The sequence below is a fragment of the Bactrocera latifrons genome, unplaced genomic scaffold, assembly GCF_001853355.1.
Source record: "Bactrocera latifrons isolate USDA-ARS-PBARC rearing strain unplaced genomic scaffold, ASM185335v1 scaffold_286, whole genome shotgun sequence".
Lineage (NCBI taxonomy): Eukaryota > Metazoa > Arthropoda > Insecta > Diptera > Tephritidae > Bactrocera > Bactrocera latifrons.
Genome location: NW_017536474.1, coordinates 267165 through 292244, shown reverse-complemented (window position 1 = coordinate 292244; position 25080 = coordinate 267165). Strand labels below are relative to the sequence as shown.

At 36.9% G+C, this 25080-nt stretch overlaps 1 protein-coding gene across 1 annotated transcript in view; it reads left to right on the top strand.

Annotated features, from left to right (window-relative positions):
- The first annotated feature begins 4423 nt into the window (after positions 1-4423).
- Positions 4424-25080, top strand: part of LOC108970153 (headcase protein) — a 228428-nt gene continuing 207771 nt past the window's right edge. Inside the window, 1 exon segment of the mRNA XM_018935352.1 lies at positions 4424-7636. Within this exon segment, the coding sequence (XP_018790897.1) occupies positions 5757-7636 (1880 nt within the window). The 5' untranslated portion in view covers positions 4424-5756.

Sequence of the window (25080 nt, the reverse complement as noted above, 5' to 3'; positions counted from 1 at the left end):
AATTTGGAGAATATATAATTGCCTTGATTAATAATCCATGCCAAATTTCCTGAAGATATCTCGTCAAATGAAAAAGTTTTCCTTACAAGGACTTGGATTTTGACTGATCAATTTGTATGACAGCTATATGCTACAGTGGTTCAAATTGAAAAAAAAAAAAACATTCTGAGAATATATAGTTCTCTTGATTAATAATCCATGCCAAATTTTGTGAAGATATCTTGTCCAATAAAAATTTTTCCTTACAAGGACTTGATTTTGACTGATCAATTTGTATGATAGCTATATGCAATAGTGGTCCGATATCGGCGATTCCGACAAATGAGAAGTTACTTGTGAATCAGGGGACATGTACGAAAGTTCAGATCGATACGCTGTCTTCGAGGTATTACAAGCTTCTTGCCCAGCTTAATATACCCTGTTCAGGGTATAAAAATCGGAAATATAACCAAGCTTGTATATACATACATATGTATGTACATATTTATGTCAGTACTTAGTTATCCCAATGCCAATGCCATTATCATGGCATGACTACGACGTTGCAACTCTTCTTGCTGTTGTTTTTGTTTATTGTTCTCACTGTTTGACTTTTCCGTGCTTACGGCTGGGCAGCAGGAACAAGCTCCACGGCTGTGGTGGATTACAAAAACAAAAAAAAAGATGTGGCTACATTCAATGCGCCAACTTCCTTCACTCCTCTCCGTTCTGCTTTCGGCGCTGCCATCGTTTATGGACAAGTCGATACACTGTTTACGCCACTGCACACTGAATGGCGGCGTGGCGTGGATGCGGATCCGCGCCTTTCCCCACACATCATCGCTGCTTGGTTAAAAACCAAAAGCGACAGTGACTGCAAATTTTTAGGTTTTGCTTTTTATGCTTGGCTGCACGAAAGTCAGGATGTAAGCATGCTTGTACGTATGTATATTTGTGTACTACTGTATCTACGAATTCCCATACCTATTAAATACTTCTCGCATATATTATATTGTATTTACGTGTAGCTATGTGTAATTCTGGTTAATGTTTGAAATGGAAATGATTTTTAATACCTTAATGCCTTTCGCTGTGTCTAGGCATATTCTATGTTCGTATCTTTCTATGAGGATGGCAGAGTGTTTGCAAAGAAGTTGGAGTATCTACTAGAGGAATATATAAATAGATAAATTTATAAATATGTATATGACGCTACAGCTATGATTTGATTTTTCTCGTTTTCAAAACATGTGTATGTTTATCCTCTAAAGAATCTAATTTTTATTATTTTGTAAACTCATTTTTGATTTGATTTTGGTCGGTCAGTGTGAAGAGCAGTCAATTGAAAAGTCTCCCGGCTTGACACATAGATGGTCTTTCTAAAATTAAAGATAAATTGAGCTTAGATCTCCGTAAGCTCAAGCCTTTAGTCGGATAAAATCCGGGTCAATTTCGGCAACGTAGAACCGAGCGGGAATCGCGAAAACAGCTTTCTCACCGACTTTCATGCTTCCTCACTGCACAGAACCTAACACTCCGCTGGACGCAGGTACGCAATACAGACTTGACCTTAATATTGCAGTCGATGTCGTTGAAATTTCGACAGTCAATAACTCTACGATTTTTGGTGTGACATTCGACAGCGTTTGCTCCTTCACTCTCCATATGACCGCGCTAGCCGGCTGCATATGGGAAAAGACAAAGCAACGTTGTTGGCGACATATAAAGTAATCGGCTGGCCGGTCCTTCACCGCGTCGCACCAATATGGTCCCTTGGATGCAGTGAAATGCAGATGAGGAAGCTACAAGTATGTCAGAACTCTGCACTCCGGACTACGACGGGATGCATCTTGATGTCTCCCATCGAACGCCTGCACAGTGCGGCCCATATACTCCAAATTAAGGAGCATAATGAACTCCTCTCTAATCAGTTTCTGCTGCGGTGCTTTCGCTGAAATAATCCTTGCAGTCACCTGCTAGTAGCGGAACCGCCTCCGAGGACCATCAAGAGGTTGTACGTCGACGACGTAAAACAATATGCCGAACAGACTTAGGATACAACAAACTTCAGACATGTACTGATCGCCATTCACAGTAGACACATTAATAGCTTCACCGACTCCCTCTCACTGAATGGTCTGCTAGGAGTCAAGCAACCACCCATTGTTGAAGAGTGCGAGTTGCCGCGAGAATAGTGACTACAGCTTCGTTCTGGGTATCAGTTACTACAACAAGTTGATGATTCGGAGCAGTATTTAGAGATGCGCAAGCGTAATAAATAATGGCTGAAACATGGCTTCTTCATTTCACTTCGAAGTCCCATCGAAAGTCATCCGAGTGAACTGTAAACGTCGGCTGTGAAGGTTATGGCATTCGAGATTTGGAATGCGCTTGAAAATATTTTTATTTGAATAAGGAAGGACCATCAACAGCGAATTTTACATAGCGCTATTGGACCATTTGAAGGACCAAATCGCCGAAAAGTTGCCGCATTTGATGTTTCCCCAAGATAATGCACCGTCTCACAAGTCAGTGAAGGTCATGAATTGGGACTCAGATTGCTTCTTCATCCACCGTATTCCAAATAAAGCCCACAGCGACTATTTCCTACTCTCAGATTTCAAAAGAATAGTCGTAACCAAGAAATGTTCGACGAATGAAGAGGTAATCGCTGAAACTCAGGCCTCTTTTGAAGCAAAATACAAATCGTACTACAAAAATGGTAACGGAAAATTGGAGGGTCGCTATGATAAATGTATCACCCTTGAATCATGAAAGTGACCTTTGATAAAAAATGATTTTTTATAAAATACAAAGGGCAGAGCACCGACGCCCCTTGAGAACTGTAGGAACTGCAATAATTGTTCCCGAACTCTCCCCATATCTCCTTCGCTGGGTGTACAATATAATATTTCAAAAGTTATTGGATTCTTGTTTTCTTTTTTGATTTGAAAAGGGGTCCGTTTAAGTTGTAAGATCTTAGTTCAATAATAAAAAATCTCAACATTTAGTGCAATTCCCTTTATAACTTCTACTTTAGAATCTCTATATTTTCCAAAGTATCCTTGAATAGTATCCAAAACCATATTTCTTTCACGAAGCAATTGTAATTCGACGACTCTGGTGGTCAGCTTAAACCCTGAATATTAATTTGAGTGAATCATTTTTCACCTATGTACTTCGATATGTGCTTCCGGTCGTTATTTTACTCAAGCGTATTTTGAAGGTACATTTTAAAACCCGAGTAGTCATCGGATTCGAAAATTCTGATATGGTGTTAAATCCTTGAATTAAAGAAAGTACTGTCTCTATTCTGTAATAAGCCGTTCTTTATTATTAGAAAACTGTATTATATAAATGAAATATTACATACTCGTACGTATTTACCTGATTAAAATCACGATAATATAATACCTATTAGGAATTCTATTAAGCAAATCAAAATTAGCTCTTATTAGTATAATGCAATAAATAACTGTTTACATCCATACATACTTACATACATATGTTATGCATGCAATTCGCTTTTCATATCACAACTCAGCAAATTCGGCCAGTCAGCGTTGCAGTAAACAAAAGCGAAAAATGCAGTCGTCGTACAAGCACTGCGCTGCAATACACATCTTTATGTATGTACGTACACATGTATGTTTACTAGTTAATGCATATTTATCTATATCTGCACTTATTTAAACTTACTTACATATAGCCATTACAATCTGCATGCAGCGACTGCCACAGCGAAAATTCTGATTGGAATCATGTGCTTCATGCCGCTGGAATAGCGCATAAACGTACATTTTTATTCTCTGCAATTCCATGCGCTTCTTAGCAGCGCAGCTGGCAGCGAACCGGCAAGTTATAAAAAAGAAGGGTTGTTTTTGTTGTACAATTTTTGCCGGCTATGTTTTCTGCAATATTTTGTAAACGAAAAAAGCAACACAATAGCGTTATCTCGTTTTCACCGCACTCAAAATGGTGTGACGAACATGATGGAAGCCAACCGAACTTGTTTGTTGCTATGGCTCGATGCTTAGAGCAGAGAACTTAGAGCATGTAAGCAGCGCCGTAACAGAAAACATTAGCAGCGACTGAGTAGCTAAGCTGTTGCGGAGTATTATTGTTGTTGTCCCACAGATAATTCCTCTGCATATTGGTTTTGACAAAGCTGCTGCTTGTGTTTATTTCTGCATTTGGCACACCGAACACAATCAACATGTTTAAACACGTTCTGTTGCTAATGACGCTCACTGTTACGTCGCCGTTAGTGATGGCAGAGACTGTTAATACAGTTTCCTGTTGTACGATTTTGAGCGAACTTGTTGCTGAGCAGCGAACATCGAACTTGGTCGTTTTTTATTTTGAAATTTTTCTGTTCGAACAGAGCTCAAGCCGACAAAGTTGCCAACAAATGGAAATAGTTTAAATTTCGCTTTCTGCTGAACAAGTTGTGTTAGGAATTAGAGCGGAGTGTGTTGTTCATAGTGTGTCAGCAGTGAAGTAGCTGAAAAAATAAGTAAAAACTACAAAGTGTTAGAAAAATAAACAGTAAGCACAGTGAACGGAAAATTCGCGAGTTCTGCCAATTATAGCAGAGCTAATGAAAACTTTTTGTATAATTGACGAATACGTATAACTAATTTTTGGTGAAAGGTATTAAGTTGCTTAACTCGAATTTCGAATAATATTATATACTGCCTGAAACGCAAAGAACAAACGAAATAAGTTTGTCGTGTTGCGGTTCTGTATTGACATTTTTGCACTTTGCAATTAAATAGAACTAAATTAGAATATGGTTAAATCATTTTCATCATTCCCTTTTTAGTAGCCGCGAAACCACAATCGACAACCATTATAGTGATTCCAAGCGCGAGCAACGAAAGTGAATAAGAGGAAGTGTCAAAAGATGCAAATTAGTTTTTTTGTTTGCCGAATTTACAATCGACTCGTCAATTCTTATTGGAGTGCTGCTTTGAAGTAGCAGACGTTCGTGAATTAAATTTATAAAATTAATGCGAAGATAAAAGGCTTAAATAATTGAAACTAAACTCAGGAATCCACTTGGATATAAATAAAACTATTAACGGAATACTTATGAACTAATAGAAATGTATACAAAGATATGTATATAACCAATTTAAAAAATCCTTTCGACGTTTAATAATAAAAATGCGATATTATATTATCGCATATAGTTAAAACTAAAGAAAGAATTTCTAATATAAATATAATGTTTTGATATAAATATAAAACCGAGTAAAAGGAATAATAAAATATAAATATTGATAAAAAAAAAAGTTTTATTAGCAAAAGTGTGCATTGAACGGGAAATGCATTTTCCCCTTGTGGAAGAGTCGAAATTTTCGGTATAAATAAAAATATAACAAAAATACAAAAAGCCATCATATTTGCACATTTCAAATATGAATGCTGATTTTTTAAATAGTATTTGAAATAAACGCTCACAATAAAATTTTAAGAAAATAATACCTAACCATTCAGCATTTATACAATCAAGGATTAAAATAAAAAAATAATAATTTAATTGAAAAGCAAAAACAAATTATTCGCTTAAAAAATTTAGTTCACAATAAAAATAAAAAATAAGAACAAAATAGAGGTGACAAAAATTATTTTTGATAAGAAGGAAAACATGCCTCCGTTTATCAAAATTCCAAATTGTTTTCCAACTGTGAAATTAAACAAATACTAATAAAAGTAAATTTTTACAAAATAAACTACAAACGTTGAGCATCGGTATACTATCTAAATACTAAATGCTACTTATGGCGCCACGTCGTGACAGCAATAGCGCCAACAGCAGCACCAATCTTTTAGTTCAACATCAATTGCCACAATCTCAACAGCAGCAACAACCGCAACAAAGTCAGCAACATATTCAAGCATTTTTGTACTCCACATCCTTATACAACGGGACCAATTTACTTGAGCCCAATAACGGTTCTACCTTGATCACTAACAACAGCAACACCGATAATCATAACACAAACAACAATTTAAACAGTAGCAACGGCAATAACATCAACATGTCACCCATGCAGACGGGTAATTTGACACATGCAACGCTGAATGGTACTACTGGTGCTGTTGGTCCGACCTCTGGCACTCAGAATGGCCACCACCCACACCATGTCAATATAAGCAATAATAATAATATCAGTAATAATGTGAATGGCAATGTAAACGGTAATATTCATGATCAATATACTCGCTGTTGCTATCCAAATGGCGATTGTTTAAAAGTGGACGGTTCCTGTCTTATTGCTTTGGACGATCTAAGTGACACTGTACGTGTGCTCTGCAATAATGAGAACTGTAACATGGGACAGTATATGCATCGTGAATGCTTTGATTCGTGGGAGCAATCTGTGTTGGTGACCCTCAAGACTATGGGACGAGCACGTTCGTGGTCAGATCGTCAACGCACACAAAACTTGTGGACAAAGAAAGGTTATGATTTGGTGTATAAGGCATGTGTGTGCAAATGTGGACATGGCCATATACGCAAAGACCTCGAGTGGACATCGCCGGTTCAAAAATCAAGTGCAACACTAAATGGCGGACAGTTTGGTAATGTAAATGGTAATAATACGGCTATTAATAGTGGAGTCGGTCAACAACGTGTGCTGTTGGTCAATGGCGGTAATGTCAACAATATTCCTAACAACAACGCCGAGGATGAAGATAAAAAGAAGAAGAAAAAACGCAATCGTAACAACGGATCAAAAACAGCATTGGCAACGGTCAACTCGAATGGGCTCGTTTCAAATGGTCAACAACAGCAAGTGCAATTGTCGCCAGCAACGGCACAAGCCCAACATACTTTGCAACAACAACAACAAGCAACACAAGTTGCTAATCAGCAGCCGCAGCAACCGCAAGCGGCAATTTCTATGCTTAACGGACAACAGAATGGAAATGGAAATATTAGTAATGGAATCAGCGCCATATGCACCACCAATAATATCACCAAAACCAATAATAACCCAACTACCGCTAATAATGCCATGAATACAATAATTTGCAACAATAACAATAATAATCAAATCAATGCTTTGAACAACTCGAGTGTTGGCGTTATTGGCTCAGGTTTGCATAACAACAACAGTGGCAACCTACAGCAACAACAACAAACGCAGCAGCAACAACAAGCTGCCACCTCTTTGAATAATATTCTGGGACTAGATTTGCGTGCTCGCGCTGACAGTTTGTCATCGAGTGGTGGTGGCAGTGGCTCGACATCGCCCTCAGCATCCCACTCAAGCGCCGATATTTCCATTTCGCCCATACACCTTCATCAACAACATCAGCAGCAGGCGCAGCAGCAGCAGCAATTGCAACAACATCAACAAAATAATTTGCAATTGCAACAATATCAGCAAAGTTTGTTGCAACAAAATAACCTCACAAAAAGTATTTTGAATGGTGCATTAAACGGTTGCGTCGACACAATGCAACGCAGCACTACTGCACTGTTGGCTGCCACACAGCCGCAGCAGCCTGCGGCCACACCAATTATAGGTGGCATTGGCGCCGTAAATGGATTAAATGGTTTAAAACAATTGAGTGTTTTCGATCCGCATTTGGTGCAACAGCAAAAGAACAAGGAGGTCGAACTTTATTCGGAGCGTGTGCGGTAAGTTTAAATATGCATAAATTCATAAAGTAAAATTTGTCTATGGAAATATTTGTGCGCCACGTTAGAATGTGATGTAATCAAAATTTGTTATTAATTTAAACAAGTTTAATAAATTTTTATGTCGGAAACGGCATAAATTTGCATACATTAATACTTGATTCGCTACTTCTGCTCGCTTGCTTGAGAGAATCGCAAACAACTTTTTTTTTTTTCATTTATACGTGTCTCTGACACATTTTAATTGTCATTAACAGCTGAAAATAATATAAACACCGCTAGTTGTGCTTTAAGCACAATGTTTAGCAAATTATTTAATTTGGGCGATAAAGAAATAATTATTTTTTAATTCCGCTGATAACGACACATTTTTGAATAAAAATATGTGAACGGTGAACACTCTGCCTAGCTATAAGCAAGTTTGTGAAAATTACAATCATGACAGCTGTAGACAATATTTTAATTTTGATTGTTATTTTCAATTAAAAGCTCCCAGCTAAAAAATTCCTTAACGTCGATCTTCTGATTGTCATCGCTTAAGATAATTTTTTTTTTTTTTATCGCTATGCGCATTCCAGCTGTGAGTGATCGTTTGTGCTGTCGTATTTTGCTCCAGCTGGGAAAGATCTTCAGTATATCCACCCTATCCAATCGTCTTATTCGATAAATATCTTTTTTTTTAAACAAAAAATCAGCAATTTTATTTGCTTACAATTATTGTTGCTTTGCTTATGCTGATATTTCTTCACAGTTGTACCTCTTTCATTTCCTTCCAAAAACTTTTAGCCAAAAACAATTTGTCAGTTATATTAAACAAAAATAGCAACAATCACAGCCACATTACTGCTCGGAGAATTAATTATAATTTTTTTTTTGGGTCTGTTTTAATTCAATCTTCGACGCGTCCGGTTTTGTGAACTTTGGTTTGACGTTTTTCTTCTTTCCTGGAATCAAAAGTAGTTTAGTGGTTCTTTTACAATTTTACGCAAAACAATACTGCAAACAAGCAATAAGCCTACATTTGCAAAACAACAACAAATACATTTTTTCTGTTCTCTAATTCTTTATTATCTTTTGTTCTTCACTTTTAAAGTTTTTATGCCGTGTTTTACATTATATTCGGCTATGAATTAGTTTGTGCCTCTATTTTCAAGGCCATTTCTTATTGTTGTGCTTACAATTTCGTGTTTTCTCTGCACCACTTTCGTACAATTTTGCGGGTGTTATTTGTCAGCAATAATGTATGAAGTTATTTAGAAGCGCGAGCTATGGTGTATACATATGTATATGTAAATTTACATATTTTTATACATAAATGTGTATTTCCTAAAGGATGGAATATCAAATATAAATTGTAATACTGCATAAATATAAATATTAATAATAAAGATAATAATAAAGTATTCTTTAATATGTTTAACACAATTTTATAAAGTGGGCATATGTTCCAACACCTAAATTATTATTCCGCTTTCTTAATTATATACCTCAAATCAGAATAATTAGTTTGTTTGTTTAAAAAAAAAAAATTGCTACAAAAAATCGACTTCCTACTTAAACTTGTATTTGTAGGTCTATGTTTACAAAAAAAAAACTATTAATATTCTATTAATACCCCACCCACCGCCGCTGACATTTCGTCACCTATTTATGCGCCAATCTGCCTGGCGTTAAGTTCTGCTCGTTATGTGAACTCTATCACGTTCTCTATTTACACGTTTATACGCATACAACTACTCACAAATATATGTATGTACCTATGTACAACAACAAAGTGTGTTCATTGTGTGCTTATTGTGTGCCCGCATTCGCTTTCGTGAAAAAGAATAATTTTAAATAAATTGTGTATGCTAATTGCTTGATTTTGCGCTGAGAAGATAGAGCGCCAAGGAAAAAAAAAAAAACAAAACCAAAACACAAAACACAAAAAAAAAAAAAAATTAAATTCGTGAACCAAAATAAACAATTTTTGGATAAAAAGCGGGAGGTTCTTGTGCCGCGAAACTTTTGTGAATTGGTTTTATTAATTTTGTTTTTCTCTTTTAGATTTTTTTTTCAATTCTGTCTTTATTTAATTTTTTTGTTTTTAATTTTTTTCATTACTTTATTTTTAATTTTTTTCCTCATTCATTTTATTTATTAATTTTGTACTTACGTTTTTTTCCTAAAGTTTTGTTTTACCAAACACATTCAAATTCTTATCAACGCGTTTGTTATTTTCTCACACTTTCAAGTTTATTAAATTTTTGATTTTTCTTTTATTTTTTATGCATAAAAAAATGTAAAGCTTAATTTTTCTTTCGATTTTACTTTCATTTTTATCTCTATTCTGCTCATTCGCAGCAAAACGCTTTTGGTGTTTATCGACGCACACAACGTCACATAGCGCTGTTTTACTCGCGGGAAGCGCTCGACGCGCTGATTCTAGCCATAATTTTATTTTTACACGCTTTTCGAATTTTGGCATTATAAATTTCTGTTTTTTTCATATTTGCTTTTCTTGCTCGCTGCTACGCACTAGTCTTCGACTTTTGTGCAAAACAAAAAATAAATAAATAAATAAATAAATAAAAGTAAAATAAAAAAAAGTAAACGTTAAATAAAAATTGTGCCGGCATTTATCATTGCGCTCAATTTCCTTCCGCTGCGTTGCTGCTAAATGTCGCTTTTGTTGATAAACAATTCTTTTTTAGATTAGTCAAAATATTGCCTTAAGTCCGCTAGTTGCGCACTTTTTTGATATACATACGTACATTGTGCGCATGTATTTATATTAAGAAATGCCGTTGCTTACCGTTATATCCCCACCCTTGCATATTTATTTTTTTCAAGTTTCCCCGTGCTTCCATTTTCGCTTAATTTAAGTGATGTTTTTGGTATTTGTTATTAGCAATTTGCTTTTCGAAATTTCACTCGCGCTCATGGCCAAGGTCATTGCTGGCGTTTGCAGTTGCTCAAAATCAACGATCAATTATGTTTGATAATTATTTTGTTTGCATTTGGTTTTCGACAAATTTAGATCAATTTCTCTCTGAATCAGAAAAGTGCTAATGTGATTAATTTCAAGGTTTCCTTTTTCTTTAAAGAAAAAAACACAGAAACTTCATATTTAATGGGGAATACTTCTTGTGATTCGAAAAAACATTCTTTGGAATTTATGTTTTGACGATTTTCTCTTTCAAATATTGCCGGCTTCTACGTCGCAGATGATCCAAACGTTGAGTCCAATTTTTGATGATTCGTTCGTGCCATTCGACTGGTAACTGACTCGAAGCGGAATTGTCCGCGGAGACTTTAGACTTTATATGTATATCCCCCCAGAAAATGGATGCCTTTCTTAGTGGCTTCCGTATTTCCTTTAACGGTGTGTTATCACACGATTTTGTTGGCCAATCGACGGGTGTTCTCTCAATAAATCCAATGATTGATGCGATGTGTGGTAAGTGGCCCGTCTTGTTGAAACCAAATGGCAATAAGATCACGAGCTTCAATTTCCGGCATCAGATATTTGGTTATTATGGCGCTATAACGGTCGCTTTTGACGGTAACGTTCTCAACGCATCGTTTTTGAAAACCATTGCTTTTTTTTTGTTTTGAATGAAATAGCAGCTCTAGAATCTCTTTAGGTTGCACTTCGTTCCAACTTCCTTGTTTAAAAGCCCATTGAGCATAAAAAGGCCTTCATCGTTGAATAAAATTCAGTTCGAAAACGTCGGATCTTCTTCTTGTAACTCGGATCTTCCTCTTGTAACTTTCAAGAGCCCATAGAGCGAAGGGAAATCGGTTGGAACGGTCGAGGGTCTTCAGTTCTTGCACATGCTGTATTTTGTTATTTAAGATCTCGACGTAAAATGCTCCAAGTCGTCCTCTACGTCAGTCCAAGCTGCTGCGACAGGCGCCGACTCAACTCTTCACGGTCCTCGAGTACACTCTCAGCTACGGCTGCTAAGTATATTTTCTTCACTGTGTACCGTACATGTTTTATTCGGTCGAATATTATCCAATAACGAATGCTAGGTCTCAAAATGGGTGATGGTGTTGCGAATAGTATACTTGTAGGCCGGTTATGTTTTCGAAAATTGCTTCCCAAAATTGAAAATATATCACCACTGCACTTATCGAAAATTGTTTCTTAGAAGTATCGTTATTTGGAAATATATCTTCGCTGCTCTTACACACAAATTTCTCTAGAAAAAACTCTAATCCAATCAATAACTAAGTCTTCGTCACACTGAATGACATCGAGTGGTCAAGTTAGTCCTTAAAACTGTAAATCTCTCACTTATCACCAAAACACCGCAAACCAATTACGCGCTTATATGATAAGTTACGCCGGCATTATCTTGAGCCAAAAAGCATTGAGTGACAAAAAGCGGCTTATTTTATAATATTTCACTTCGAACTGTTTTGCTGTGCGCTTCTTTCTCTTCACGATTTATCACTCAGCCTCAATTGTCAGTGTCTTTGCAGTCATTATCGTTACGGCATCGTCATCATAATCACAATTGCTCTTCGTCGTGGCGGGCGCTGTTGCTGCATTTGAGAATGCAAGTTTTAATTAAAGCCAGCACTCCCACACAAACTCGCCAAATAAGTCGATACGCAGTCAGACAGACAGACGGTTAGACAAGCAGCCGCCTCGTGCACATGCACTGGAGGCGATTGCCCCGTGTCGTTGTTGCATTGCCAAGCGTTACGTTAATAAGCGCGCCACTGCAGTGAGCTTCGCGCGCTTTACTCGACTTCTCTCCACGCATACATATTTATTTATATGCATTTATTTATAATGGAACCACTCATGTCTGCCATGGCGCTCTTACATACCATATGGTCTGCGTCTGTGTATGTGCATCGTTGTTTTTTTCTTTTGCGTCTAGCGTTTTAGTTATTCTAACGTTGTGTTGCTCGCATTCTGTCTGTCAGTCAGTCAGTTTGACAGTTCGTCAGATAATTGACTACAAAAACAACACAATAGCGACTTCATTGAAGTTTTATATCTTATTACAATTTCGTTTTGAACTTCTTATGCTTCCGCTTTGCTTGGCTTTATAGTTGAAGCTCATTGTTATTTTTGTTTTACTTATTCTATTTCTTTATTTTTCTTTTAAATCATTAGTCGCAAACGCTGTTAACGGTGACATCAATACATTTGTTTAGAGAAATGCTCTGATTTATTTACGAAGCTTATGTCATTTCCGCTTTCTTGGCTGGGAAAGTTTTTAAGTCAACAAATTTCAAAAAACTCAAATAATTTTACTTTAAATGTGTATGCAAGTTATTTAAGATCGTGAAAGCTTTATGGTATATAAAAGATTTTCTGGGCATGAAAGCTAGTTGTGTTTTAAAGATACATTGGCTTGAAAGCTTTGCTCGTGAAAGCTTTGTAGAACATAAAAGCTTTTCTGGATTTGTAGAATATAAAAGCTTTTATGGACATGAAAGTTCCTCGTGGTTTAAAACGTTTTAAAACTATTATTTAAGTTTGTAAAAGCTTTGTAGTATATATACTTTACTGGACTTGAAAGTTCCTCGTGGTTTAAAAGCTACATGGAGCTTTTTGTAGTTTTAAAGCTGCATTAAGTGTGAAAGCTTTACATACGGTTAATTTCTGTGTATGCAACTTTTGAGAGTTTTGAAAGCACTATATATAGGCCACGAAAGCTTCCATTAGCGGTAAAAGAAAGCTCTAGAGAATTTACAGCAGTATATATTGGACGTGTAAGCTTTTTTATGACTTGAAAGTTGGTTATAACAAGTAAGCTTAGCTGTTTCTGAAAGCAAATAAATTTGATATCTGTATTTATAGGCCATGAAAGCTATTATGAAAACGCTTCGTCGGACATGAAAGTGTAATTGTGAGTAAAAGCTGCTAGGGCTTTAAAAGCTACTTAAAGTATGAAAATAGCTTTTAGCTTGAAAGCTGTTTTAAGTATGAAAGCTTTGCGGCAAGTAAAAGCTTCAAAAACTTCGCTGCGAATGAGTGCTTCAAATGATTTGACAACAGTATTTATTGAACGTGAAAGCTTTTAGACTTATGAAAACTTCTTGGAATATGAAAGCTCGCAAACGCTTGTATTTTTCTAACGCGTGCTTCAAACGTCTTTGTCAGTAGTATTTACTGACCGTGAAAGCTTTTAGTGATATGAAAGCTTCTTGGAATACGAAAGCTAACGAGCAACTTGACTTTTAAAATTCTATTTCAAATAATGCCAGAAACTATAAGCTGTTTAGAAGCATGGTAAAAGCGCCTAATCAGCTATAATGAAGGAAAAACGAGAAAGCTTTACTAAACTTATACAAATAAGCACAAATAAAATTAGTGGCAGTTCATTAAATACTACATATTCACATGCAAATAATATAGTGTTGCATGCATCATTGTGCTATTCACTATAAAAATGCAGTGAGATAAATGCTTTTCTTCCAGTGACCAGGGAGTGACATTGACCGAGACCCAACAAAGCATTTTCTGCAAGCAAATTAATGCGAAGAGGGGATAGTCGGGGCGAAGAGGTCGCTGAGGGTGCATCGGATTAATTGAATGAAAGTAGACAAAAAATGGAGAGTGTGACTTGTTTGCTAGCATGTACATGTGTACGTATGCATGTTTACATAAATGCAACATACACTGATAACAAAATAACCATGAAAACCGCACAAACGAATGCCAAAGCAACGGCATGTGTATGTATGTATGTAAAGTGAGCATGTGAAAGTGCAGTCCGTATAAACAATGTTCAATAAAGGGTCGCAGAATGGAGAAATTACTGGAAATTTTAACGACAGGAAGTGGCGGCAAGCCGGTTGAGGCATTTAGAGTCAAAGGAGCGCAAAAAATTGGGTTACACACGACTTTTTTTTGCCAAATATTGAGTATGGCAGTATATGGGCAGGCTTATGGGTAGATGCATATGTATGTATGTGAGTGAGTGTGCATTTTCATGCAACTTTGATTTTATCCGCGATTTTGTGGACCCCAATGAACAATAATGGGACCGGCGGGTCATTTGGTGCACCAAAGCAAAAATTGTGGCCGCCTAGCGGCAACACGCAAATGCGCTCAGCAGCAGGAGCACCAGCGACAGATAATATGCAAAATGCAAAGGGTCCAACGGCCATGATCGTAAATCACCCGAATGTAGCCATTGACATTCGACATGCCAACTCATCTGTACGCTTAGATGCTGTCGGCTGCAGTGCACAGCGGGCTGCCACGTCACTGCACGCACGCTGCATGCATGTATGTACATACACTCGTGTACATTAGTTCGCTGTGGCAATAAAACTGTAACAGTGTGCAAACAACAGTAATGCAGACAATTTCCATATTCAAGTTCAGTGTCCAAGCGAAGTGGCATATATGTACATGAGTGTGCATGTGGCATGCTGCAACTGCTGTCTGCTCTTACTGGCATGCAATGCTCCGTCCATGGAGCAATGAAGATATAAAGCATCAAAGTTGCAACAAAATGGGCTAATAAAAGCCGTGTAGTACCAAACTAAACTAAACTCACTGTTGCCGCAACGCCAGAAGATGAGAGCTTTTCACTGGCGTCAGTACTGCTGCTGCTTCTGCTGTTGCGGAGGGAGCGCTGCAAGCGTTTGCGGGTTGAAATGCAATTTTATAAAATCCGCAAACATAAACACATCGCACAGATGCTCACACACGTATACTCATTTGTAAATAAACAAACACACACACACGATCCACGCATGTTGCCAACTCCCACACCTGTCTCTTATACACATCTAGATGTGTATAAGAGACAGCATAAACACATCGCACAGATGCTCACACACGTATACTCATTTGTAAATAAACAAACACACACACACGATCCACGCATGTTGCCAACTCCCACACACAGCTGCCGCTTGCAATCAACCAGCCAGTCAGTCATTCATTCATGCATTCATTCGCACTAAAAGGGCTCATTTTAATAGATTTCAAATGGGGTGTGTTGCTGCAAATGCAATTGCAATCCGCAGTTTACTCTTCGCATCGCATATTTTTATTTTCGAAAGCTCGATGGAAGTGCTCTGTGGACCGCGCACTGTCTGCTGCAAGCGCCTGTCATTTTGTGTGTTCAACTGTCGATGTTATGACTGTTTCTTTCACAGTTTTGTTGTCTCGCTCGCTGCGTGAATATTGTATACATGTAGTTACCATTGCTTGTGGTAGCCCAATGAGCTTTTAGGAAAGTTATAATTTTGGGGAAAATTCGAAATATTTAATTTAAGTTAGTGGGGCTATAAAATTTTTGAATTCTTACATCTCAAAAATATTTTAGTATTTTGGGAACAATAGCAAGAAAGCAATTTTGGTTTTCTTCTTACCAAGCTTTGTAAATTCCTAAAAAAAGTGAAAGCTTACGCATACCTTTTTGAAATATATCAAGCATTTCAGTTTAGAAAAAATATATATAAAAAAAAAAATATGACTTTTAACACTATATTTGTAGTTATATACAAAAATTGCAAAGAACTTTTGTTGTTTGAGAAATATATACTAACTAATTTGCTTCAAAAAATCGTAAAAAATCGTTTCAAAACAAAAACATAAAAAAACTTTAACTTCGGTTGCTCTTCACCCTTGAATTTCTTCTAGCATAAAATGGTATAAAAAGATCATTATATTGACTCTGAACATTCATTTGATATAGCAGCTATATGCTATAGTGCCCCAATCTGAACAATTTCTTCAGAAATTGCATAATTGCCTTAAACACTTGCGTGAACATATCTCTTCAAATAGAAAATTTTTTCATACTAAGACATAATTTTGATCGGTCGGTTTATATGACAGCTATATGCTAACGTAGCCCGATCTGAACAATTTCTTCAGTGATTGTGCCATTGCCATGAACAATAATTCGCATAAAATTTCGTGAAGATATCTCGTCAAATGAAAAAGTTTTTCATACAAGCACTTGAATGCGATTGTTCAGTTTGTACGGCAACTATGTACTATAGTCACTCTATATCGGCGGTTCCGACAAATCAGTAGCTTCTTAGGGAGAAAAAAAACTGAAGGACTAGTTCGTGTGTAATCAGCCGGACATGACAAAATGTACTCAGCAGTCCGCGCATATCATTTATTTATACACTTTATAGGGTCTCCTGACATTTCCTTTTCTTCTTTTACAAACTTCGTGGTCAACTTAAAATACCCTGCTCACGGTATAAGCATAGTAATTTTTGAAGAAACATGAGGACTAAAAATTGGTCAGAGCAAATTAAAATTGTGACATAAAATTCAGAAAGACTTTAAAAATTATCCGCGAAATTTTTTCATTAACTGAAATACTAAAAAAATATAACATTTGGCATATTATTTAGGAGACCTGCTCTCTTCTCTCAAGGTTCACTTGCGAAAAAATTGTTGCTTTCCTTCGTTGAATAATCTAGATGCTACATAAAAGTCGCCTGCTATTTTCTTTATATTAAGTTATACCAGTTTCATAAATTTTATACCAGTTTGTTCTATTCGCAGCTCGCCAAAGTTTGGCGAATGGAAACCAGCGATGTCTTTAACATTTAAAATAAGCATCTTATACTTCCCTAACAATGCTTTCAATTTAACACCATCTTATTTTATTCGTCTCAGCTCTCTTATCTAAAAGTTTACTTGCGAAAAAATCTTTGCTTTCCTTCGGTAAACAATCTGGTTGCCACATAAAAGTTGTGTAACCACTTGCTATTCTATTTATATTTAGTTATACCTGCTTATAAAGTTTATACCAGTTTATAAATGTTATACCAGTTTCATATGTGTTATACCAGTTGTTTGTTCGATTCGCAGTTCTCCTAGGGATATTTAATAATAATTTCTCTAATAATACTTTCAATTTAAAACCATCTTTTTTTAGCCTAAAGCGCTCAATAAAACTTCATGGCAACTAATAAAAATAGTTAAACAAGCAATTAGAAGTCACAAGCCAGCGTAAGTAAATTTATTGTTGTAAATGAATTTGCCATTTCAAAGCAAAAAATTTGCAACTGCTGGCTCACTGGGTACCACTGAGTACTACTTATTTCAGCTGCAGCTGCGCCAGGCGCCCTTCACATGTACACGAATGTGTGTGAGTGTGCGTGTGTGCTTGCATTATTGCAACATAAAAGAGGAAATTGGATAAATACTACATACAAAACTGTCGCTTTTTATTGTCAATTCGCTGTTGTTGTTTTTGCAACTGGCTTACCACCACGCCATTGTATGCACGTACGAGACCAGCACACACGCACACACATACACATGCACCATTGCTGGCATATGGAGTTGTTTGCAAAAGCTGTCGGCAACGCTGCAGCAGCTGCCATTGTCGACTTGGCAGGAATTGGCTTGTAACACACACGCACACATATATGTACATGTGCGTTTATAGATGTATGTAGTAATGTGCATTTGTAGCTGCTGTGAGTGTCATTGCAGCGCTGCTTTGTTGTTGTTGGCCGAGGCAAAATATTGATTGCAATTTTCTGGCTGGCGCGGCGACAAGCCATAAAAGCCTAAAGTCACACACACACACACGTGTTTGTATGTAGTAGTTGCTTATGTATGTATGTGTGCATTGACATTTTGCAGGACTATGCCGTCGAGGACGACTATGTGTAGGTGCGCGCGTGTGGGTGTCGCCGCAGTCAGTTGGCGCAAAGCGGCTTAGCCATGCAACAACAACAACAAAAAGTTGTAGTGCAGGAAAAAGAAATGTTTTGAATAAAAGCGAAAAACTGCAGCTTTGCCAGAGCGCATAAAGCCTTTCAAGTGCAAGCGCAATTCGGAGTTCACATGGATGGAGTTGCACATGTGGCATTGTCTGTTGGCAATGAAAATTGCCTGTGTACCGTCATATATTACATATAATGTCACTATATATGTATGTATGTATGAACACATACACAAATGTGTTGTAAGCTTATATGTGCTCGCTGACTGTGCAAAGGTTGTTTAAGTTGCATGTGGCAAGCAGTGAACAGCGGGTGTGCCTACAAATATCCACCAGTGCCACTGGTTATCATTGTTGCAACAGTAGGTGCCAATTTTTTTTACCTTCATTTGCAAGTTAGCCTACGAAAAATTTAACTAAAGCATTGTAGTTGTTGCAATTCTACTGTTTTTGTTGTAGTTTGTTTGCATTTCTGCTATCTCGACTGTCTGAACTCCAGCAAATTCGCCCACAAGTACCCGCTGCTCACCGTTTCTTCGCAATGTTGGCGTATTTTCGCATTCATTGCCATTTATCCAGGTCTATAAGCTATATTTTAAATATATATAGGCGCATACATAGGTACATTCATATATGAAAGTTCAAGTTGCAACCCAGCAGTAAATTTTCTAGTTTCTACTGGCTTCTGATGTGATTTATGAGAAGGCCGCTTGTGAGGGATGCTCTTGAATATACTATTTTAAAACAAAAAAGAAAAAAAGTTGTACCGAAGCTATAATACCCTTCATAAATAAAAAAAATTCAAAAACTTAATTTTAATCATTCAGTTTGTATGGCAGCTGTATGATATAGTGGTCCGATCTGAATTATTTATTCGCATAATGTAGCATTGCCTTGTATAATAATTTGTGAGAAGTTTTGAGACGATTCCTTACCAAATAAAAAAGTTTTTTATACAAGGACTTGAGTTTGATGGGTCAGTTTGTATGGCAGCTATATGCTATAGTGGTCCGATCTGAAAAATTTGTTTGGAGGATATAGCGCTGCCTTAGGCAACAATCTGTACCAAATTTCGTCTAGAACTCTCGACAAATAAAAAAGTTTTTCATACAAGGACTTGGGTTGGAGGGGTCAGGAGCAGTTTCTTGGCGAAGAAAAGTCATGTGCAAAAATGCTTAAATGGACTCCGCTTATCTCGATGATCATTTACGTTTCCGACGTTTACAATCCAATAAAGCCTACCAAAAATACATTAATTTTCATTACGGATACCACAACACGCTCTCTAGTTTCTTCCAAAGAAGAGATTGTGGCATAAAATAACTACTAATTTATTTACCGTTACAAAAGGGTTTCTCTTCCAAGATGTATGGTGTTACAAGTACTGTTAACTGTGACTACCGAATCATTTAGCACTGGGTTGCGCCGCTATTTATACTTAATATATGCATGTTTCCTGTTACTTTGTTGCATGCAACTGTTTGCGGCGCAGTTTAATTTGCAATGTCATCCATCTGCCTCTTCACAACTACAAACACATACATACATATTGTATGAGTATTATGTCTTTTGTGTGCACATTTTCGGAGGCGTGGGTGGTTGCTGCCCTGCCCACAATTTCTCCTCTCTACTGTGGCAGTTGTTACGTTTTTCTCTAGCGAATTTTGGATTTCGCTCGCCATTGTTGCACGGCATGTTACTACCATTTATTTTTATTAGCATATTCATATGATGCATCGCAGTCCTGCCACCGCCGTTGGTTGTAGTTTGTTTGTACAAAGCCGAAGAGAAATTAAAAAAAAAAAGAAAGCAACAACACAAAAAGCGAGACAAAACAAACAATTAAGTTAAACATTATATTGAGAATCTGGTAAACTTTTTAATTATATTTACTACCTGCCTTAAATATGCAAATGTGTTCTTTACAAGCAGTGTGCTTGTTCGCAAAAGGCTGTTGCATGCTACATTTTACTATTTTTAATATACAATTAGGTTTATTGCTTTTTGCAGGACAGAATTTTTGGTTTTATGTGATCTAATATGGACTATATGAATAAAGCTTCATTTGTTGTTTTTGTGTTAACTCGTTTGTTCCCCTGTCTGTCTGCATATACGCGTACTAGTCACACAATTTTTGAGATATCGAACTGAAATTTTGTGTACATTCTTCTCCCCGCAAGGGTCTTCTCATTGGTCGAAATCGCCGTTATCGGGCCACTATAACATATAGCTGTCATACAAACTGAACATTCAAATCAAGTTCTTGTATGGGAAGCTTTTGTATTCGATGAGATATCTTCCCGAAATTTGGTTCGGGTTATTGCCCAAGGCAGTGGTGCAATCTCGAAAGAAATTGTTCAGTTCGGTTCACTATAGCATATATGTATGTGCATAGCCGCCATCAAAATCACGTTCTTGTATGGAAAAAGGTTTTATTTGACGAGATATCTGCACGAAATTTTGCATGGATGAATTTTGAAGGAAAGGGTATACTCTTTGAAAAACATTCAAAAACAAATCCAACAACTATAGCACATAGCTGCAATACAAACGGAACGATAAACTTGATTTAAGTTCTTTAATTGCAAATTTTGTATTTGTCGAGTGTATTATAGCTTCGATTTAACCGAAGTTAACATTTTTGCTCGTTTCTTTCGACGAATACGTCAAATAGCGGGTGTTTCCATTTTTATGCACAACACTGTATTTTATAAAAATTTCATTTTTTAAGTATTTTACACACCCAGCAACGTTTCTTCATGTTATCTTCAATAAATACGTCAAATATTGGGTACTTCCATTATAATGCACATCACTGTATTTTATAAAAAATAAAATTTTTAATCATTTTATACACCCAGCAATACTCATCAGCCATTATATGCGCAATTTTCCAGTTTTCGCCTTTAATATGTTGCCACAAATGTGTTAATATACCCCCCACCTACTCCCTCAAATCCCCTGTCGCAATTTGAATTCTGCATAAAACTGCGCCTGCAATTTAAATTGTCTGATATTTGAAGTCAGCACTGACGCACTTCATCATCATCAATGTCAAATGCAATGACTTCAGCCGGCCAATAGTGGATTCACACCAACCAACCAGCGACGCAACGAAACAACATGTGATCACCAGAAGGCAGTCAAGTGTGTGCATGAAGAATGGCTGACTAAATGACGGGCCGAGGCGTTGACTGACAACACCAGCCTATATATGAATATGCATATGTAGTTGCCGATAAAATATGTGTATTGCTGCCGCAGACAACTTCAGTGTCATTGCGCGTTTACAGTAATTATGCCAACTCGCTTCATCCGCTCGTCATTTTGAGTCCCAGCTCAGTTTAACTTCGGGCGCTTTGTGTACACTGGCTTTCGAAGTTGAAGCGCGAATAAAATGTCACTGCCATGCGGTTCTTATAAATTTTCAGTACGGCTTGAATAATGACTAGTTCTGTGATTGGTCTTTAAGTGGCCTTCAGCTTAGATATTATTGGCTCGATTGGTTGCAGTTGTTCATACTTTTTGTATCCAATTTGCTGATCTGGTAAAGTAAACGGTTATCCTTGATCATAGTTGGACTTTGTAGTTTTTCGTTCCATATTTTCGCTAACCACTGTCGACCCAAAGTAAAGCAGTTCTGCGCAAGGTTTTTCTTAGTCTATTTCATTGTTGGATCTTGTCAAGTCATTTGGTTAACCACAGCTGCTGGTTGCGAATCATCCCATTCATTTGACTGCTGCGTTGATTGGAAGACTTCTGTTTTCTTGCATTGCATTAATTTAACTTTTTTGTTTCTGCAATTTTTTGAAACTGTCACTTTTATGACTCAAATTACACTCGATTGCTGCAGGTTCGCAACACATTTCTTTTTGCCACTAGGCTTTGCGGCTCACTATGTTGCTGGACCTCCACTTGTTACTTGAGGAAATTATGTTACAGTAGTAAACAGAAAAATGGAACAAATGTGAGACAAAAAACATATGCAAACGTCGGAGAGGAGTTTAGTCCATTTAGCCAATTTTATTTGTCTCTCGGCTCTCTGTTCGTATACATGCGAACAAGTTCGCCAGTTTTTGAGATATCGAGCAGAGAGTTTGCATATGTCATTATCTCCGCAAGAAGCTGCTCATTTCTCGGTATCATCGATATCGGACAACTATAGCATATAACTGCCATACAAACTGTATGATCGGAATAAAGTGTTTGTATGTAAAACTTTTTTAATGGAAGAGATATCTAATTAAAATTCGGCACGGATTATTTTCCAAGGCAATGGCGCATACTCCAAAGAAATGCTTCGGATCGGATAACTATAGCATATAGCTGCCATATAAACTGACCGATCAAAATTATGTCCTTGTATAAAGAACTCTTTTATTTGACGAGATTTTATCACGAAATTTGGCGTGGGTTATTGTTTAAGACAATGTTGTAATCTCTGAAGAAATTATTCAGATCGGACCACTATAGCATATAGCTGCCATACAAACTGATCCATTCAAATTGAGTTCTTGTAAGTTACAATTTTTTATATGTGTAGAGTGAAGCTATAATCTTCGGTGCAACATCAATTTCAGCTGTTTTTTTTTAATTTTTTTATTATTAAAAGTTAATTGAATTACCTGAGTGTTCTAAACCAGGTCCCACTGTATATATCGGAACAGCAGCGTTACCATATTAGTTTCTTGGATTATCTACCTAAGATAATCTCGCATTTCAAACCACATATCAGCCAGTTAACCTTTGCAGTTGCCGAAAACGCAACGACAACATAATAAAACATCAACAAAAACGTAAATGTCTTCAAAAAGTGTGGAAGCACTGGGAAGCTGAACGAAAGTTGTCTCACTGCGGAGCATATAAACGCAAATTATTGCTTCTTGCTGTTTTTGCTGTTTTTGTTTGCACTCGTTGCGTGTCCCTGGCAATGGCAGTTGCATTTGCTTTGTAACATTACATTTCTTGTTGTGGCTGTGGCATGTTTTCTCTTTTTCGGCAGCAGAGTTGAAATTAATAAATTTCAGGCAATTGACACATTTTGCAGCCAGCAGCCGTTATGTTTATGCGGTGACAACAACAACAAGTGCAACGAAGCCTAAGCTGATTCTAAGCTTTTGTTGCACGTGTGTGTTGCAAAATATGCATTTGTGTAATTATGTGTGTTTGTTGTAATTTACTGCAGCTTCTGTTATGTTTTTGGAGTTCATAAGGCGTCATTGTCCATTGCCAGCTGGGGTTTCCCATTTAATTTCGAAGATCGCAACACGTTGCATGAATAGCATTGCGCTGGTTTGAGAGATTGGGCTTGTTTGTATCCCGATATACATACATACCTACATATATGTTTATGTGTGTATGTGGATGGGTGTATGACATACAGTTGGTTACACCAAAATTACTGCCTTAGTTGTCGCTTAAACTTTTTAATATTAAACACTTTTCTATTAAATAATTTTTAGGCATCGAAAATTATTATAAAACATGAACAACGAAAATTTAGTAAAAAATAATAAAAATAATCAAATCTCGAAATCTAGTTTTGCTTGCCACCTGAATCAACGCATATTACATAAAAATCCTGTCTTGTAACGGTATATGCCGATTTTCCCAGCGACGACAGCCGGGCATTTTTAGTTGCGAATAAAACCTTAAAATATTCGCGAAAAAGCATTAAAAGGCGACTTTCACTTTTACAAGTTTATCCAAACAAATAAAACATGAGAGAGTTGCCAGATTCGTAAGTAGGTGTACATATGTACATATATATGTGTGTATGTGTTAGTGTACTTAAATGTCTGTATGCATGTATTTTAACACGTACGGAAATTGCGTAGTAACCCATTATTGCTGCTTATTACCAACACAACCACGCACACACACACGCATGCAACAGACAATTCGACTGACTGGCTGGCAGTGCCATAAAATCGCCTAAAATTAATATAAACAAAAAAAATTATTTAATATGTTGTAATTCAACAACTGTTGCCAGCAGACAACAATATGCATTACAACAACAATAACACATACAGCATCACCAGCAGCAAAGTATTCGTCAGCTGGCAGCCGGCAACAACAATTGTTGCTCTCATATAAGGCAGGCAGCTAGCTTTAGTCAACAACTGCAGTTGTTGTTGTCGTTGTTGTTAGTGGTCCAACGCTTCGTCAGTGATGTTGCACTGCTAATATTGTTGTTGTTGGCGTAGCCGATGACAGCATCTCTCGCGCCTTTTGCAGCATGTTGCAACATTGCAGGCTCAACTGCAGCGCTGCAGCAGCGGCGCCAAGTCGTCAATAATTTGGTGAACGCCAACAATAACAGTAACAAGTGAGCATTATTAATACAATAACATATATATTACGATGATGTGCTGCGAGTGAGCGTCTGGCGACCGACTTGCCACATTTAAAATTGCGCTCACACAGCGCGATTTGTCGCTGTTGAAATCCACAAGGAGCTGTAAAAGCCATTTTGCTGCCAGTCCACTAACTGCTTAGCTAAATATTGAACGAGCGTCCGAATGATGACATCACGCTGCGTTGTTATGTGAAGCGGCAAAAAAATAATCAATAAATAATGAAATAACAACAAAGAATGCAACAACTGCAATATGTGGCACAAACCATTAGATGAAATTGTTGAAATAATTACGCGCTTTGAATTTCATGAATAAAATTAAAATATAGGAGACTGAATTTGATAGTTAAATAAATATAAATTAACATAAACAAATTATTGTTTATTAAAAAATATAATTCTATCTAAAATATATT